The 17,005-nt window shown below is 39.3% G+C and overlaps 1 protein-coding gene and 1 non-coding gene across 2 annotated transcripts in view; both read left to right on the plus strand.

Annotated features, from left to right (window-relative positions):
• Positions 1–17,005, plus strand: part of polr1a (RNA polymerase I subunit A) — a 29,915-nt gene that overhangs the window by 11,717 nt on the left and 1,193 nt on the right. Inside the window, exons 21-36 of the mRNA XM_040119961.1 lie at positions 359–457; positions 631–783; positions 997–1,079; positions 1,701–1,866; positions 4,346–4,469; positions 5,296–5,396; positions 5,540–5,739; positions 6,891–7,058; positions 8,904–9,039; positions 10,583–10,737; positions 10,835–10,964; positions 11,097–11,204; positions 12,977–13,255; positions 14,471–14,671; positions 15,847–15,964; positions 16,125–16,289. Of these exons, the coding sequence (XP_039975895.1) occupies positions 359–457; positions 631–783; positions 997–1,079; positions 1,701–1,866; positions 4,346–4,469; positions 5,296–5,396; positions 5,540–5,739; positions 6,891–7,058; positions 8,904–9,039; positions 10,583–10,737; positions 10,835–10,964; positions 11,097–11,204; positions 12,977–13,255; positions 14,471–14,671; positions 15,847–15,964; positions 16,125–16,289 (2,386 nt within the window). The remainder of the gene's footprint in view (positions 1–358; positions 458–630; positions 784–996; positions 1,080–1,700; positions 1,867–4,345; positions 4,470–5,295; positions 5,397–5,539; positions 5,740–6,890; positions 7,059–8,903; positions 9,040–10,582; positions 10,738–10,834; positions 10,965–11,096; positions 11,205–12,976; positions 13,256–14,470; positions 14,672–15,846; positions 15,965–16,124; positions 16,290–17,005) is intronic.
• Positions 2,964–3,103, plus strand: LOC120785851. Its single transcript, XR_005706645.1, has one exon. It is a non-coding gene; the product is annotated as a small nucleolar RNA SNORA5 (small nucleolar RNA).

Consider the following 17,005-nt stretch of genomic DNA (forward strand, 5'->3'; position numbering starts at 1 on the left):
TGTTGTCACTTCAGAAGATGTACTTCAAAAGGGGTGGCATTTCAGTTTGTGCTTTCTCAGATGTTGTGGAAATGCAAGCAAAAGGCCTCCATAGGTCCTAGTCTAGCTCAAAAGTTTAATTCCTGCAACTTCCTTGTAGAAAAAGGCTACCAGTTAGTGTCAGTTGCTTCCATGTACTTTAACATCCTGTTGACTCCCGCGCTGAAATCTTTTCAGTTTCAAGGTGCATTTCCTGTCACCTTTCTGCCGTTCTCTATCCAAAAAATGAACAAGATCATCCTGAAATACATATTTAAAAAAAAAAAAATAGTGCATGCGGTCAGACAGATGATGAAAATACTGTCTTGTGTGTTTGTAGGTGTGTATGCCAGTTGGACTACACACTTCTTTCCCAGACAACAACCTTCAATTGATGGTCCAATCAGGAGCCAAAGGATCTACTGTTAACACCATGCAGGTAGACCCCCCCCAAACTTCACCATAACTTTTTCTCATATCTCCATCATTTTAGGCTCTTAATCCAAAAATAGCCTGACCTATCTGTGTGTGTGTGTGTGTGTGTGTGTGTGTGTGTGTGTGTGTGTGTGTGTGTGTCTTGTCTGTTTGTCTGTGTGTGTGCGCGTGTTTCAGATTTCGTGTCTACTAGGCCAGATCGAGTTGGAGGGCCGTAGGCCTCCACTAATGCCCTCTGGGAAATTCTTGCCATGCTTCCAACCATATGACCCTGCACCTGGTGCTGGGGGCTTTGTCTCAGGAAGATTCCTCACAGGCATCAAACCACAGGTAGGTAAAGAGAGCTGTGAGTGTGTTTGTGATATGTGGACGACTTGTTTTAAAAGCTGGGACAAGGACAGACCTCTGTAGCTCTTGCGAGTCCTTTAAAAGAGTACCACTGCAATGACTTGGTAACTTGAGCTCTTTCAGACATTTATGAAGACTCCTCTTACTTCATGATACATTTCCTGTCTTGTCCCTGTGCTATCCGGTTGTGTTCAGGAGTTTTTCTTCCACTGTATGGCTGGCAGAGAAGGACTGGTCGACACAGCTGTGAAAACCTCGAGATCCGGATACCTGCAAAGGTAATTTAAACTTCACTGCTTGATAGACCGAAGAGAGGGCAGTCATCTTAAAACATGGTCACACGAGCGTTCAGAGGCATTTACTTCACATTTAGTGTGATCCATTTTTTTTTCCTGTCTGTCTCAGAAAATGCATCTTAGATACAGAAAAGCACTGACATCACTGCACATCCACGTCTTGTGTAGGCCCGATTCACAAGTATGCATCTTTTTACATATAGAACATTTTCAGTTTAACAAGTCCCTATCAGGTCTGCTGCATGAGGGGAATAAAATTGAGAGGGAAATAGAAATGTGCGGTGAGCTTCTTGGTAACAAGCGGCACGAACACTGGTATAAAACGCAAAGTCTCCAACACTGAAAATTTAAGGATGAGTTTCATCAAAAAGATATTTTGTACCAAATTTAGGATGATTTGGGAGGGAAACGCTGTTCCCACATGGGTCCTGCAAATGTGCAGTAGTTCATTTAAACTTTAGGAGCGTGAAATACATCTGAACCAGTGGAGCAAAGTAACAAGTTGTCCCTGATTTCAACCAGAAGCAAAATGTCACTTCCCCTTTCCGCCACCTATCTTCTTCCTCTTTTTTTCTATCCTACCTCACATCTTCTCTTCTGCAGATGTGTCATAAAGCATCTGGAGGGTTTGGTAGTGCAGTACGATCTAACGGTGAGGGACAGTGATGGATCTGTGGTCCAGTTCCTGTACGGTGAAGATGGGCTGGATATCCCCAAGACTCAGTTTCTGCAGCCAAGACAGTTCCCGTTCATAGAGGAAAACTATGAGGTAAAACAGAAACACAGTGTTGTTGTGAACACATCATAAATAATGGAGTTTTGGTCTGATGGTGGGTTTTTTTTTTTTTTTTTTTGGCTTTTTTGAGAGCGCCTTGACAGGTCCACCACTTGTCATTCAAACAGACAGTCAAAAGGAGAACATATAGGGATTATTTTAGTTGAGGGTTAGACCAGGTTCAGCTAAACCTGAAGTTCGAACAGTGTTTTAAAACACAGCTGCATGCTAAATTTCTAGAAGTGGTTTTCAAAGTCTGACAATGTGGTCCCCCCGATGTAGATTCAGGAAGAATTGAGACTACTGCCCCAGCCCTGACCCCGCTTTTTTTAACTATTGATTTGGGGGTAAGCACGCTCTAAGTTTTGGAACTAGACTTCCCATAATTTGGAGGCTAATCTGATCCATGTGTTTTTTATACTGTATTTACTGACATTTTGGAAAATTGGCATCATTAAAGGTATTCCGAATTAGCTATTAACAGATCCAATATGCAACGCATCCATAGACGTCCAGACAAGTATCACTGAATGACATTGATACTGAAGAAAACTTCAAAATGTGAACGTGAGCTCTGGAGTTACGAGAATCTTTTTTGTATGATTTCCAAGCGAATTTATGGATGTTCATCCATGAAAGACATCTGAGATAAGGATGTCCTCTGGATGCGCAAGTCACACTGAATTGACCTCTTCAGTTTGTCAGGTAACCTATAACCTGTAACTGGGGCAGATGTGACACCTTTTGACTATATATACATAATTACATTGGTTTGACACAAATATGTTTCCTTCACAAGGTGATAACATTGTGAAAGATTGATCTAAAAATGAGCTGTAGAAATGTACTTTTGTAATTTCATTCTTACAACCAGTGATATTTAGTGACATAACTCAAAACTGGATTGTGGCTGAACCGCAGGGTTAGTTTCAACCACACCGCTTCAGGAAACAAAGCAATTTGCTTTAACAAATGATTTAGACAACACAGGTTTAAACCTGACTTAAATCCTAAACCACGGCTAAGCTAGTGACAGCTACAGCCCTATGAGGACTAGTCCATAGCTAAAAGTAAATTAATATTTAGAAGATCGCAGCCTTGTCAAATTCAGTGCTTCCTCCTCAGTGGATGCCACTGGCCAAAATGGCTGCCACAGTGAAGGTGTAGTTCATGGGCCCCACTGTGCTCCGACGTGGCTGCTGGGGATAAATAATATGTACTACACACAAACGTTAAATATCATGATCTGAGTAAGTACTACACTGCAGTTGCCACAAAGAATGCCCAACTGTTAGGTGTCTTAACTGACTGATAAGCTCAATCAGTTCTTCATCACTTTGAAGATTTAGGTTCAGCGAAATGAATCTTTGTTTTGTAACTGCGTAAATAATCTCAGTATTTTCCCTCAAATAAATCCTTTTTAAATAAAGATTTATGGAAAAATGTGCTACTTCTCTTTTTCTCCGATAGTTAGATGAGAAGACTGATACCACTCTCATGTCTCTGTGTTAAGTATGGAGCTCGAGCCATGTAGCAATTTGCCTAGCTTAGCATAAAGAGTGGAAGCAGGGGGGAAACAGCTAGCCGAGCCCTGGCCAAAGTTAAAAAAACACACCTACCAGAGAGTTTAAAGCACACTAATTAACTGGATCTATCTCGTAAGGGTAACTCCCTCAAAATCTACAAATAATCTTTTTCTACATTTCGGATTGTGTAAGGATTAAGCAAACACGATGATTAGTCTGCATCCGAGGTGTTGGCAGGCCGGTTTTTAAACCTTGGACACAGTCACGCTTGACAGTTGCCCTGCTTCTAGGCTTTATGTAAACCAGGCTATTCCTGGCTGTTGCCCCGTACTTACCATGCACACATGAACGTCTGCATGTCAGATTTTCATCGACGTGAAGGTGATATCAATCTTCTCATCAAAATCTCTATGCTAAATAAGTATATTTCTTAAAATGTTGAACTTTAATATAATACATCTTGACAATTTATTTCAAAACATTTTGCTCAGCTGAATTTCCCCTTCTTGATAACGCACATTTTACTGTAACTTCCTATTCAGAAAAGCCCTTTATATCCTATAATTACAAAAATATTTGTATGTAGTAGCTGAAGTTTTATTTTTATTTTTCAGTCAGAAGTTACTTATAGTATGAGTAAGAAAAATAAGTCAATTAAATCTTGTTTTTGTAGGTCAGTGAGTCAGTGTATCACTTGTTAGACAAGCAAACTTCCTTCCTGACCAACACTTTGTTTTTGATGATAATGAAACTTCTCACCTCAGGTTCACTCACAGTTGAGTCTTTTCTTTTAGCACATAGTCGGGAAGCTCTTTCAACTTTGAACAAGGTTGCCCTCTCTAGTGTTTGAATAAAACATGGATCGCAGCACAGCTCCCCACAGAATTGGAGGCTCATTACACTGAACCGTTGAAAAGGACCAACCGTATATTTCCTCTTCCTATTAGGTCATCCAGAGGTCCCAGGGCCTGGACAAGGTTTTGGCACGTTTGGACCCTCAGACTGCCAGTCAGCACTTTGCAGCCATTCAGCGCTGGAAAGCAAAGAGAGATGTGGCAAGTCCACGGAGAGGTACATAAAAACGTGTGTCTAGGCAGTAAAATGATCTCACGCCTCCCATCAGTGCTAAAACCTCTGAGACACCGTCATCATTTGGTAACTCAAGTCAATATTTAAAGTTATTTTTCATATTTTTCTCTTAACTCTTCACCTAAGTTTGCTGCAAATTTTCATCGTTAAACCTCTTGTCATATTTCAGCACTGAGCCAGAGTGTTACTTAGACTTCGGGTTTTCTCTAACTTTGAAGTGGTGTAAGAAATACACAAGTACCTCGCCGAGCAGGAAATGAACAGCCCATGAAATATTTTGACTCAAAGGTTAGAAAAACCGCTCTATGATACATGACATGATAATGGAAGGAGGAGCAAATAAAACAGCAAGATGAAATTGGTTATTCTGCTTTCCATAATAAATGTAATCTAAAAAAAAAATAGGATTTGGATTTTAAAATTTTGAATTACATAAATTCACATTAGGTTTCAGTGATACATATTTTAATGGATGACCTTCTCATAATATTACTGTGGCGGTTGGATAGTGAAAGGACCACTGTCAAGAGAGATTATGGCAAGTAAATCAAACTGAAATTTGGGGGGACAAAATTATGCTTTTTAAAGTTAGGGAGGCATGTCCCTCCACTTCCAAGTGGAGAATATGCACTTGGTTGTCATCAGAAGAAAGTAGATTGGTAGGACATCACTGTTGACTGCACAAGTGGATCATTGGATCAGGAGAATTCAGGGAATGTGCAGTGAAATGTTCATGACAAATATAAGCATTGCTTTTGTGAATATATGCCATGTAATGTTTGTGTATTTTTGTTTTAATCTGTGTTAGGAGCCTTCCTGTTGTTTTCCCAGAAGAAGTTAGCCAAACTAAAACAGACTGAGCAACCAACAGAGCCAGCTGCCAGTGGCAGAAATGCTGCTACACTGCAGGTATTCATGCCCAACAAAATTAAAATGAACATAGGATTTGTCAGACCTGGTGCCACACTCTGTTCTTCCAGGCCTCAGTGCATACAGTACGACCTCCAACCTAGTGTAACCAAACTATAATTTGAACCCTGCTCCCTCCGCAGCTGGCACAGCAGTGGTACACTCTGGATGAAGCTAGCAGATCCAAATACAGCAGGAAGTCCTCCCGCTGCCCTGAGCCCTCGCTGGGCTTGTTTAGGCCAGACGTCTGCTTTGGGTCAGTGTCTGAAAACTTCCACGACATCACAGAGAAATATCTGCAGAACAGAGGCAGGATGAGTCAAGCAACACTCGACACCCACAGGTACTGAATGTGAGAATTTTTCAAATGGGTAAAAAATGTCTATACTATAAATTATAATGCAATTTTATGAGGCCAGAAAATCTAAAGTGTTGAAACAGTGTTTGAACATACTTTAGCTTTGTATTCATTAGACAAATATGCAAGCATATGAGGAGTTTTTAGTATTTTGCTTTTGTGAGCCCTTCTGGTCCTCAGCAAGAGAATAAGGTCATAATAAGGATCAATGGAAGAATACAAATTCCCCAATTAAAATATTAAAAGGGCTTCAGGCTTTTATTGGGTTTGATTACATGCTGTGCACAGTGCAGCACTTTAAAGTGACTCATTTTAAATGTAAACAACTTAGATTTGTGGCAAAGGTTCCTCGCTGTAGCGCGTAGTGTTGGACACTGCAGGTGTGCTTGTTTTTAGGATACAACAGGGGATATTACTACAGTCTGATACAATCCTTTAGCTTCATTTAGTGGTCAAAGCATACGATAAATACAATAATAAACATCTCAATCTGAGTATGAAAACTGGCCAATAACTCCCAAAGCTGAAATAATGTGATTAAGGAAGAAAATGAATGTTTCTTTCCTCATTTAGTAAATTTCTCTCTCTCTCTCTCTCTCTCTCTCTCTCTCTCTCTCTCTCTCTCTCTATATATATATATATATATATATATATATATATATATATATATATATATATATATATATATATATATAAATATAAATATTATATATAATATAATAAAAAAAATTCCTTTTTTCTGATCAATAACTTTGAGAAGTGCATTACTTCCCAAAAGATGGTGTTATGTAACTGATTTTAAAAAAGTGTTGATTCAATTTCATAGTCACTTTGGAGATTGTAGCATATGATGCTACATGAATTGCTTTGTGCTGAGAGGTGTTTTTCAATATATTGGCCAGTATGACACAATACAGTAGAGCACATCACAATACAATGATAATCCCTGAATAAACCTGAGACTGGATTTCATCTATGTGTCGCTTTTTCTGCTAGGGTTTCTCCTCTTGATACTTGACATCATCTCTAGCTGTTCTGTCTTGTTGTGAGGTAAAACGGGCATCCTCCTTCTCTGTGTGTGTGTGTGTGTGTGTGTGTGTGTGTGTGTGTGTGTGTGTGTGTGTGTGTGTCTTCAGCCTCCGCCAGCTGTTGCACTATAAATGGCAGCGTTCACTGTGTGATCCAGGTGAAGCGGTGGGTCTGCTGGCGGCTCAGTCCATAGGCGAGCCCTCCACCCAGATGACCCTCAACACCTTCCACTTTGCTGGCAGAGGAGAGATGAATGTCACTTTGGGAATACCTCGGTAATGTCACCTCCTCAATCTTTATCTACCTTTTTCTGTACATATTAACACATTATCCGGGGCATACACAGGGCCTGCACAACCATGTACAATATTCTAAATGTCTCAGTTTCAGCCTTAGTTATCAGACGTAGTTCAGCCTGTATGTCCTTTACACGACTCAATTATCTTACAAAGTTAATGTAAATACCATTACAAACACAAAGCACCTTTCTAACCCATTGGCATTAGCATATAGCTCTCAAACCAGCCTAACTTAGCATATACAACGTAGCGTTGATATAGTGTTATAGCTTAACAAATGTAATTTTTCCTTTTACTTCTCCGCATTGTTTGTAGTTTTGGTAAATGTTTAAGTCACTTAACTCAAAGGAAATTTTTTGATACCTCTTTTTATTGTGCGCTACTGTCTCGAATTCCCTCTAAATGTCTTCCTCCACAAAAATGTTTAAAGTTAAAGTGAAATTAAAATGATTTTTTTGACAAGACACCAGTATCCATATCCTTGGAGTTTTAGACCTGTGTACTTATTACTTATGACAAACACTTAGTGAGCAGTATCAGCCAGTGACTTAGCGGGTGTTGAAATAAAGTAAGATTTAGTGAGAAACTGTGCTAACGCTAGCAAGCTAGGCTAAATAGCTTGGCTCTACTGGTTTAGCTTGCTTCGGTTTTCCTTCAGTACAGTTTAATGTTATCCACTATTGAAAAATATGCAGAGTAGTGGCCGTTAATATGTCTTTTACACAAAAAGAGAGGACAAATCAAATTGAAGTTAGCAGTTCAACTTTAAAAAACTTTAAGAATCTCAATTGAGCGGGACATTTCCTGCAGTTTAAAGGGCTGATAGAAGGATTACACATTTTCAGTGCCGTTTCCAGAGGACACACTGAAGTGTTTTTAAAAAATGTTTCCTCGAACAGAGCTATTGTGTATACCCAGTCATCCCGGAGTTGGAATGAAAGAGAGCCTGAAAGGCACAGTCTTTATTGTGTGTAATGTTATTTTTAGTCCTTTAGTAGTTCGCCACGACTCTAACACCTTACCAGACTTGGCACATGCGTGTTAAAAAAAAGCATCTGTGAAGTGCAAAGTGAAACCTCAATAAGGCAAAATAGTATATACAGTGCATTATACTAGCTAGCACAGGCTTTTCAAAAGATTTAGCATAGAAAATATGTCTGACTGCAGGTTGAGAGGATTGAATGCAGGAATGAAAGGTCGAGGAAACGAGAGGATGCAGCAATATGCATTATTATTTTCTTCAGCTGTGGCCTGTCCCGTGCTATCGTTTTGTACATCGCACAGTGATACACGAGGTTACCACTGACTAGAACTCCTTATCTACACACAGTTCAGAGCAGTTCTTGATGATGCTCACTGATTAGTGCCCAGACATTGGTTCTCTGTTTCAGATTGTTTACAATGGTGATGATTATTGTTATTGTGGTGGTGGTGGTGAAATTATTAATATTATTTTTTTTAATGGGTTGCATGTTTTTTTTTTTTTTTTTTTTGGGCTTAATCTTGTGGTTATTTTGTGATAATACACTTTGCTGGTATCAGCATTTAACACCAACATTTATGTCACATTAAACAGCTCTCGACTTGTGTGTGTCTCAGCTTGCAAAGGATAACAAAAATTTCATCAGCAGTCTTTTAAAGTCTGAGAAATACGAGATGTGGTATGAACGTGTGTGATTACAAACCAATTACCACTTCTATCTGCCAACCTCTCAATTCATTTCCTTTTACCTCACCCTCTTCCTGCTTCATCCATCCAACACCTCTACCATACTTTCCTCTATTTCTCACTCTCTCTGTATATGTCGGTTTGTCTCACAGACTAAGAGAGATCCTAATGGTGGCCAGCTCCAACATTAAAACTCCCATGATGAGTGTTCCGGTACTGAACAACAAGAAAGCCTTGAAGAGGGCCAAGATTCTCCGTAAGAAACTCACAAGGGTGTGTCTGGCTGAGGTAGGGATAAGCTCCACTTGTGTTTTCTATTTTTTTGACTTCTGTCATCTGTTTGTTTGACTTATCGTCCTGTGTCTTTCATTTTCATTGTGTGGCATGTTTGCTGTCTTTCTTTTCTTGTTTTCTCATGCCAGTACTTGCCACTGTCCTCCCTTTTTTGAGTCTTCTTTCATTTCTCGCCATGTGTTTGGAGATGTCCTTATTTATTTAACAATTTTAGAGTGGGGGAAAAAGGGAAAGGAGCCCTATACAAAAGTTTGGGCCCATCAAGAGATATGAGCTGTCATATAACTTTTAACAAGGTAGAAGAGGCAAATCAGGTTGAAATAAAATGAAAGTTAAAAAAATCCAATTTGAACAAGATTCATATTTCAGGGCATTAGTAAATACAGTTTCTTTTAACAATTATGTCTTCAGTGAAAGTGGATGACAGTGCTTCAGGGAACCTGTTGGAGCCTTTTTGGATTCCTGTCACAAGTCCTCACCTACAGCCACTGCTGCACTTATCTACAGGGGCATGACAAAGTTTGAGCACCCCTGGTCAAAATCTCTTACTGTGAATAGTTAAGTGAGTAGAAGATGAACTGATCTCCAAAAGGCATAAAATTAAGATTTAAAGCAAGATTAGTTTAAAATTGTGCAAAACAAAAATAATAAAGTGAAAAAAGGAAAGGAGCACCATACAAAAGTTTGGGCCCACCGAGAGATTTGAGCTCTCATATAACTTTTACCAAGGTTTCAGATCTTCAGTAGCTTGTTAGGGCTTGTTCACAATCACCATTAGGAAAGACCAGGTGATGCATGTTTCAAAGCTTTATAAATACTCTGACTCCTCAAACCTTGTCCCAACAATAAGCAGCCATGGGCTCCTCTAAGCAGCTTGCTAGTTATCTGAAAATTAGAATAACTGATGCCCACAAAGCAAGAGAAGGCTATAAGAAGATAGCCAAGTGTTTACAGGTAGCTGTTTCCTCAGTTCATAATGTAATAAAGAAATGGCAATTAACAGGAACGGTGGAGGTCAAGTTGAGGTCTGGAAGACCGAGAAAACTTTCAGAGAGAACTGCTCGTAGGTTTGTTAGAAAGGCAAATCCAAATCCCTGTTTAACTGCAGAAGACCTTCAGGAAGGTTGAACAGACTCTGGAGTGGTGGTGCAGCGACACCTGCACTAATATGACCTTTCATGGAAGAGGCGTCAGAAGAAAACCCTTCCTGCGTCCTCACCACAAAATTCTGTCAGAAGTTTTCAAAGAAACATCTAAACAAGTCTGATGCATTTTTGAAACAAGTCCTGTGGACTGATGAAGTTAAAATAGAACTTTTCGGCCACAATGAGTAAAGGTATGTTTGGAGAGAAAAGGATGCAGCCTTTTGCAGGAAGCATGGGTGGAAATCCCCCAAACAAGAACTGAAAGCTTGCCCAAACTTTTTCATGCCACTGTATGCGCTCACCATAAACTTTTGCATAAGGGAAGTGTTGTGGAAAGTTTGTGAAATAAAAACTACAACTCACCACAAATGTGTGTGTGTGTGTGTGAGCAGGTCCTGCAGAAAGTGGATGTAGTAGAGTCACTACAGATCGACAATCACCAAAAGCTGCGGTTGTTCAAAGTCGCCTTCCACTTCCTGCCTCCTGACCGTTACTGTGATGATAAGCTGCTGTCGCCCCAACAGATCCTCCACTACATGGAAACGAGGTGCGTGTAAACACCCTTAATCCCCCTACCAGAATCCAGTAAGAAATAATCAGGTATCAAACTGTCATCTACTCTCCTTCACACTCTGCCCTCCCAGGTTTTTCCGTCTGCTCCTCGAAGCCATTAAGAAGCGCAGCGCCAAACTGGCCTCCATTGCCGTGGAAACGAGAAAGGCCACTCCCAGAGATAAAGACCTCGATGGCGATGGAACGACTGACACAGCAGGGGTCTGTCTTCACTTGAGCATTTTTAGGATTAGTGCTGTCACCCACTTTTGAATGTTTGTGTTTGAGGTTTTCTTTTTTTTCCTGGAAAACCAAACAAATCTGAAGTATCTTTGTCACGTTGACATTCTTCAGTTAGATGACGGCGAGGGAGAAGAGGGGAGAGAGATTGTTGATGACCAGGGGAACGAAGGAGATGCTGATGCTTCAGACGCCAAGAGAAAAGGCAAACAGGAAGAGGAGGTATGAAGAGAAATAAAATAAATCATTTTGATTAACGTGGTGGCATGTGATTAAAGCTGAATCCCTGGCTGTTCCTGGAACACTCAGGAATGTTTCTCCTGTACTTCCAGTTAGAGGCTTTGGACTTGTCTGAACATTTCCGTCTGATCTGCATTACGGATGATTGCTAAGGCATTACAACTGACTAGGTTTAAGAATGAGATCTACAAATGCTTTTATCCTCTGTAAATCTTGTATTGAAGTTATGGTGATGGTGGTGCAATTAGCTACTGATCTAATCCCTGCACACCATAATTTTATTATAGAAATTTAATAAGTCTAAGAGTGTACAGCCATGCTAGTGAGGCAGTACTTAGGCTCAGTGGTTCCAACAGGCTTGCAAAGACAATGGTAATGGTTAGCAGGTATAATGTTTACAAATTTGCCATCTTAGTTTAGCATGTTAGCATGCTAACGTTTGCTAATTAGCACTTAGATCAGGTGAGGCTGATGGGATTGTCATTAGTTTTGCAGGTATTTAAATAACCAAAAAAAACCCAAACATAATTAAAAACACGAGTTTATGCAGTAGAAATGACTGTCTGTCTGTGCTGCTGTCACTTGTCTCTAATTTATATAAAACGTTGGTCTTGTTGGTCTTTATTCTACAGTTATTTTACTGCCAAAAAAAAAACCCTTTCCACAAACAAGACAAATATTGTAAAATGTAGTAAAAGTTATGTATATAATTTGTTTCTATCAATAAAATCAATCTGCCAGTTGGGTAAGCCAAAATTAATTGATTTCTTGTAGATTTTTTTTTTTTTAAACTAGCCCAAAAATCAGACCACTATGAAACACAAATATTAACTACATTTTAAATGAAAATAAATTATTATTTCAGATTAATAATTTTCAGGGTAAATTCTGTGCATTTAACCATGAAAATGAAGAAGAAAACAAGGTTTATATTTGCAGATTGGCCAAAAAAAGACTTGACTGACGGTCCGCTTTGAAGCTTTTTCCAAAGCTTTCAAATGTATCTCAGGGTTTTGATCAGTTAATTTGCTCACGCGTAATGGACATAGGTCAGTTTACTCAGCTGAGAAAACTTATCTTTTGCTAAGGAAGACAGAAAAGATGGGATTGAAAGCTTCAGAAAAAGCTAGTAGGCTTCCAATCAAACTTCTGTTTCTAGGGTCAAGAATATAAATTCATTCACGCTAAGTATTTTTAGTGAGGTTTTTGTCCTGCCTTGCTATAAAACCGGAATGATACTTGAAATGATCTATGTATCTGCTGATTGTTTTTTTTGATTGATTATTAATTGATGATGTGCGGTTTGTAAAACATCAGAGAGCAGTGAAAAGGCCCAAGGTGACACCATTGAATGTATTGTTTTGTCCAAAAGTATTCACATTTGAGAACCTAGAACCATCAAGTGTTTGCTATTTTAGCTTGAAAAATGACAATTTATCAAATAATTGCCAATTCATTTTCTTTTGATCAATTAATGGATTAATCAACTGATTTGTATTTGAAATAGTGTGACAACCATGCAATCCACTTTTCTGACTTGTTTCTATCTGAAGATTCCCCCCTCGCTAGTGTTTAACATTTGTCAGTCTGGACACTGTCAATATCCGTCCTCTTCACACAGGAGGTGACGGTTTCTTGTGCTACTTTGTGTGGATATATAGAACAACAGCTGGGTGAAGTTGTAATTAGTATTGCACTCACCAAGTTTCCATCATTATAATACAGTTAATACCCATCTTGGTTTTCCTCGGCAGGTGGACTATGAGAGCGAGGAGGAGGAGGGAGGTGATGACGCCGAAGACAAAGAAGACCAGGGCGAGGAAGAGGAGGAGGAGAGTGAGGAGAACACCACCCAGGAAGAGTCCCCGCCAGAGTCTGCAGGAGTGAGACTGGAGCGGAAGAAGACAGGAGCAAAAAGAAGGGGAGCAAAAGGAGACGATACCATTAGTCAGATGAGAGTCAATTCTGTTCTGGAGTCCAACCCGGCAATACAGAGATACCGCTATGATCACCAGCATGAACTCTGGTGTGAGGTGAGTTCATATGTGTTATACAAGCAGACTGCAGAAAGTTTAGATGACATCTCTTGACCCAACAATGACACATCCTGCTAACAGCTATAGTCTGTGTAGCCACAGCCTTATGCACCTAATTCCTCTATGCCGCAGAACCCCACCGTCATCCTATTAAAAACACGTGAAATTGATTTAATTGTAGAATTTGAAAAGCATGCATTAAAACCATTCATTTTAGCCCAGGAATTGAGCTCGACAACATAAATGTTGCAGCGTGGAGCTCAAAATTAGCAATGGGTCTTACACTAAATATGCCTGGTCATGTTTTACTCTCGTTTAGAGTCACTGCTTTATTTACGTAATGGATGATTTCCTAGAAGTTTTACTTTCCCTGACATTTTCCTGTAATCATGCCTTTAATAACATATTAAGAGTCCTATAATCTTACTTACAATACAAGTCCATCCCCTTCGGTTGTGGAAAGTACAAGTTGTAGGGCCTTATTTCGCTCATACTTTGACCCCAGTCACACTACTGAAATAGAGAATAAAGCCCTACATCCGGCTACATGATGTTACATGATGAGACCACGTTTCCTTCAGAGATGTGAATCCCCTTGCACGTTCTGTCTCTCTTACACATACACACGCTCTTACCAATGAGCTCAAGTAGGTGTTTAAGCTACTTCAAAACCCTTCATGCCACTGTTTTTATCAGAATTCGCTCTACTTCTGAGTCAGAACTCAGTCAAATCTGAACACACAGATGCGATACGCATACTTTTAGATTCAGCTTGCACTTTCCAAAGATGTCATTACAAATAAATGTCCATGATTACATTTAAAAATTACACAAAAAAGAAAGTACTTTTAACTCCAGAACTTAACTCAGTCATCTCATTTTTAAGTTTTCCTCAGTATCAAAGTAGTCCACTGATGGGTGTCTGCACATCCAGGGGTACATTGCCAACAGGAACTGCTAATAGCTGATTCAGCATACTTTAAAATAGGCCAGTTTGCCAAATTGTAAACTAATGACTCCATGGCAGCATTATACTTGTTGTCTACATTGGCTGATAGCTGCCTTAATGTCTAAAAAGTGCCAGATAATGTCATGAAGTTATCGTTGACATATCTTTTTAAAAAGGTTTCTTTTCAAAATATGTCAACCTCAGTTTAATTCTGCCATTCATTTAGCCATTCTCTCATCCACCTCTTATGTCCCTGTTTATAGGTTGACCTGGTCTTGCCGGTCAGCAAGGTGCACTTTGACCTGACCTCAGTCCTGTCCACACTGGCCCAGAATGCTGTCATCATGGAAACCAAGGGCCTGACTCGCGGCCTGCTGAGTGAAACTACAACAAAGACCGGAGAAAAAGAGACAATTCTCAACACAGAGGGCATCAACATGCATGAAATGTTCAAGTACAGTAATGTACGTAGGCAGTGTTACTAAGACATTTTTATTAAGAAATTCACCATGTGTATACTCTCTTTTCTTAGATTTGCAGTAGTGTCAACTTTTCCGATTTTACTTGCCTTACTATTTGTCTCTCTTGAAACAGACCTGTAAAGGATATACACAGTAAGACATCCTACAGATATCTCTAGTGAATATACTGGATTACTAATTCAATAATAGTGGTTTGTTCTTTGTTTTTTGGCTTGCGATAGCTGTTTCTGGGCTTGTTTTCAAGGCTTTTTAACATTTCCTGGCAGGAATCAGATACCTGCACGTCATTAATGCCCAGGCCAAGTATGAATGTCAGATTTCTCCAATTACATTTTAAATTGTCAAAATGTCAATTTAAGATGCCTCTAAGTTAATTTTATCTCCAACTATTGAATTAATTTCCTGAAAAAAAGCCTTAGAAGGTATCAAAAAGTCTTATTTCATTTTAAAAAATCTTAAATATTTTCTCTTGCCTGCGTTTCTTTTCGATTAAGCGGCTAATCGTGGCAGATCCAAAAAGAATGCCTTATTTTGATTAAATTAAATAATTAAATAATTCTGTTATCATTTTCTTGTTATATAATCCAAAAAAAAGTGATATAATAATATATAAATGTAGTCCATATCGTCCCCCCTGGTTTACCATCATCCTTGCATACTTTGGCAGGTATGATGGTGAAACAGGTGTTAAATCAAATGTGGTATTAAAAGGGTCTTAAAAAGCCTTTACTTATCTTCTGCGTGAACCTCCAGAAGCCCTGGAATCTGAAATGTGAATTTCAAATATTTGAATGCTGATCAGTCAAGATATTTCCACTTTGTTTTGGAGTAGTCATAATTTCAAATGAAATATATATATTTGTATTCTATTATATATGACCGTTGTAGATACCTAATTCAGTTTAAACTGTTTAAGATTTTTTCAGATGTCTGACTTATGCCAGTCTTTTGGGTGATTTCAAGCTTTGCAAAGCAGAGATTACTGTAAATTTGGATTACAATACCATTTAAATACTAAAAAAAATACAGTAATTTCATAATCAAGGAGTTTATGGTTAAGGTTAAGCGCTGAAGAAACGTTATTGCATATTATGAGACTGTACATTTCGATCATTGTTTAGTGATGATCCCAACATTGAGACTGTTTTTTTCTCCAGATCTTGGACATCAACCGGCTGTACTCCAATGAAGTCCATGCCATGGCTAACACCTATGGTATTGAAGTGGCTCTGAAGGTCATAGAGAAGGAGATCAAAGATGTCTTTGCTGTCTATGGTACACACACACACACACACGCGCACACACACACACACACACACACACACACACACACACACACACACACACACACACACACACACTTAAAACTCAGACAAAAAGGCTTTCAAAACCACTTCCATTTGGTCTGTATCTGAATTTCTCTGTCTATCTCCAGGTATCGAGGTTGACCCCAGACATCTGTCTCTGGTAGCGGACTACATGTGTTTTGAAGGCGTTTATAAGCCCTTAAACCGGCACGCCATCCGGTCCAACTCCTCCCCCCTGCAGCAGATGACCTTTGAGACCAGTTACAAATTCCTCAAACAGGCTACCATGCTGGGTGAGAAAAGGGTGACAATAATAACGAAACAATAATACTAAACAGGGGTTTCTACATATTGATTTTTATAGTTTTGCCATGACTGAGGATGAGAAGAGACATCTGACACTACACAGCAGATAAGAAATCCCACTGTATGTGGAGATTGGATATGCTTTGAGAGTGTGAGCATGTTGTTTTCTAGAGTCAGATAGTGTACCAGTGGATTTTTTTATTCAGGTTTGATGATTAGTTTGTGCTCAACAGGACAACAGTAAACTTGACTATACTGTGCGCCTCATTTCCACTGCAGGAAATGCAGCCCTTCTCTCACGTTCTGCCTTTGTTCCACTCAGCCTGATTTCCTATAACTAAAGGAGCACCATACAAAAGTTTGGGCCCACCGAGAGATTTGAGCTCTCATATAGCTTTTACCAAGGTTTCAGATCTTCATTAGCTTGTTAGGGCTTGTTCACAATCACCATTAGGAAAGACCAGGTGATGCATGTTTCAAAGCTTTATACTCTGACTCATCAAACCATGTCCCAACAATAAGCAGCCGTGGGCTCCTCTAAGCAGCTGCCTAGTTATCTGAAAATTAGAATAACTGATGCCCACAAAGCAAGAGAAGGCTATAAGAAGATAGCCAAGTGTTTACAGGTAGCTGTTTCCTCGGTTCATAATGTAATAAAGAAATGGCAGTTAACAGGAACGGTGGAGGTCAAGTTGAGGTCTGG

This window comes from Xiphias gladius, chromosome 23, assembly GCF_016859285.1.
Source record: "Xiphias gladius isolate SHS-SW01 ecotype Sanya breed wild chromosome 23, ASM1685928v1, whole genome shotgun sequence".
NCBI lineage: Eukaryota > Metazoa > Chordata > Actinopteri > Istiophoriformes > Xiphiidae > Xiphias > Xiphias gladius.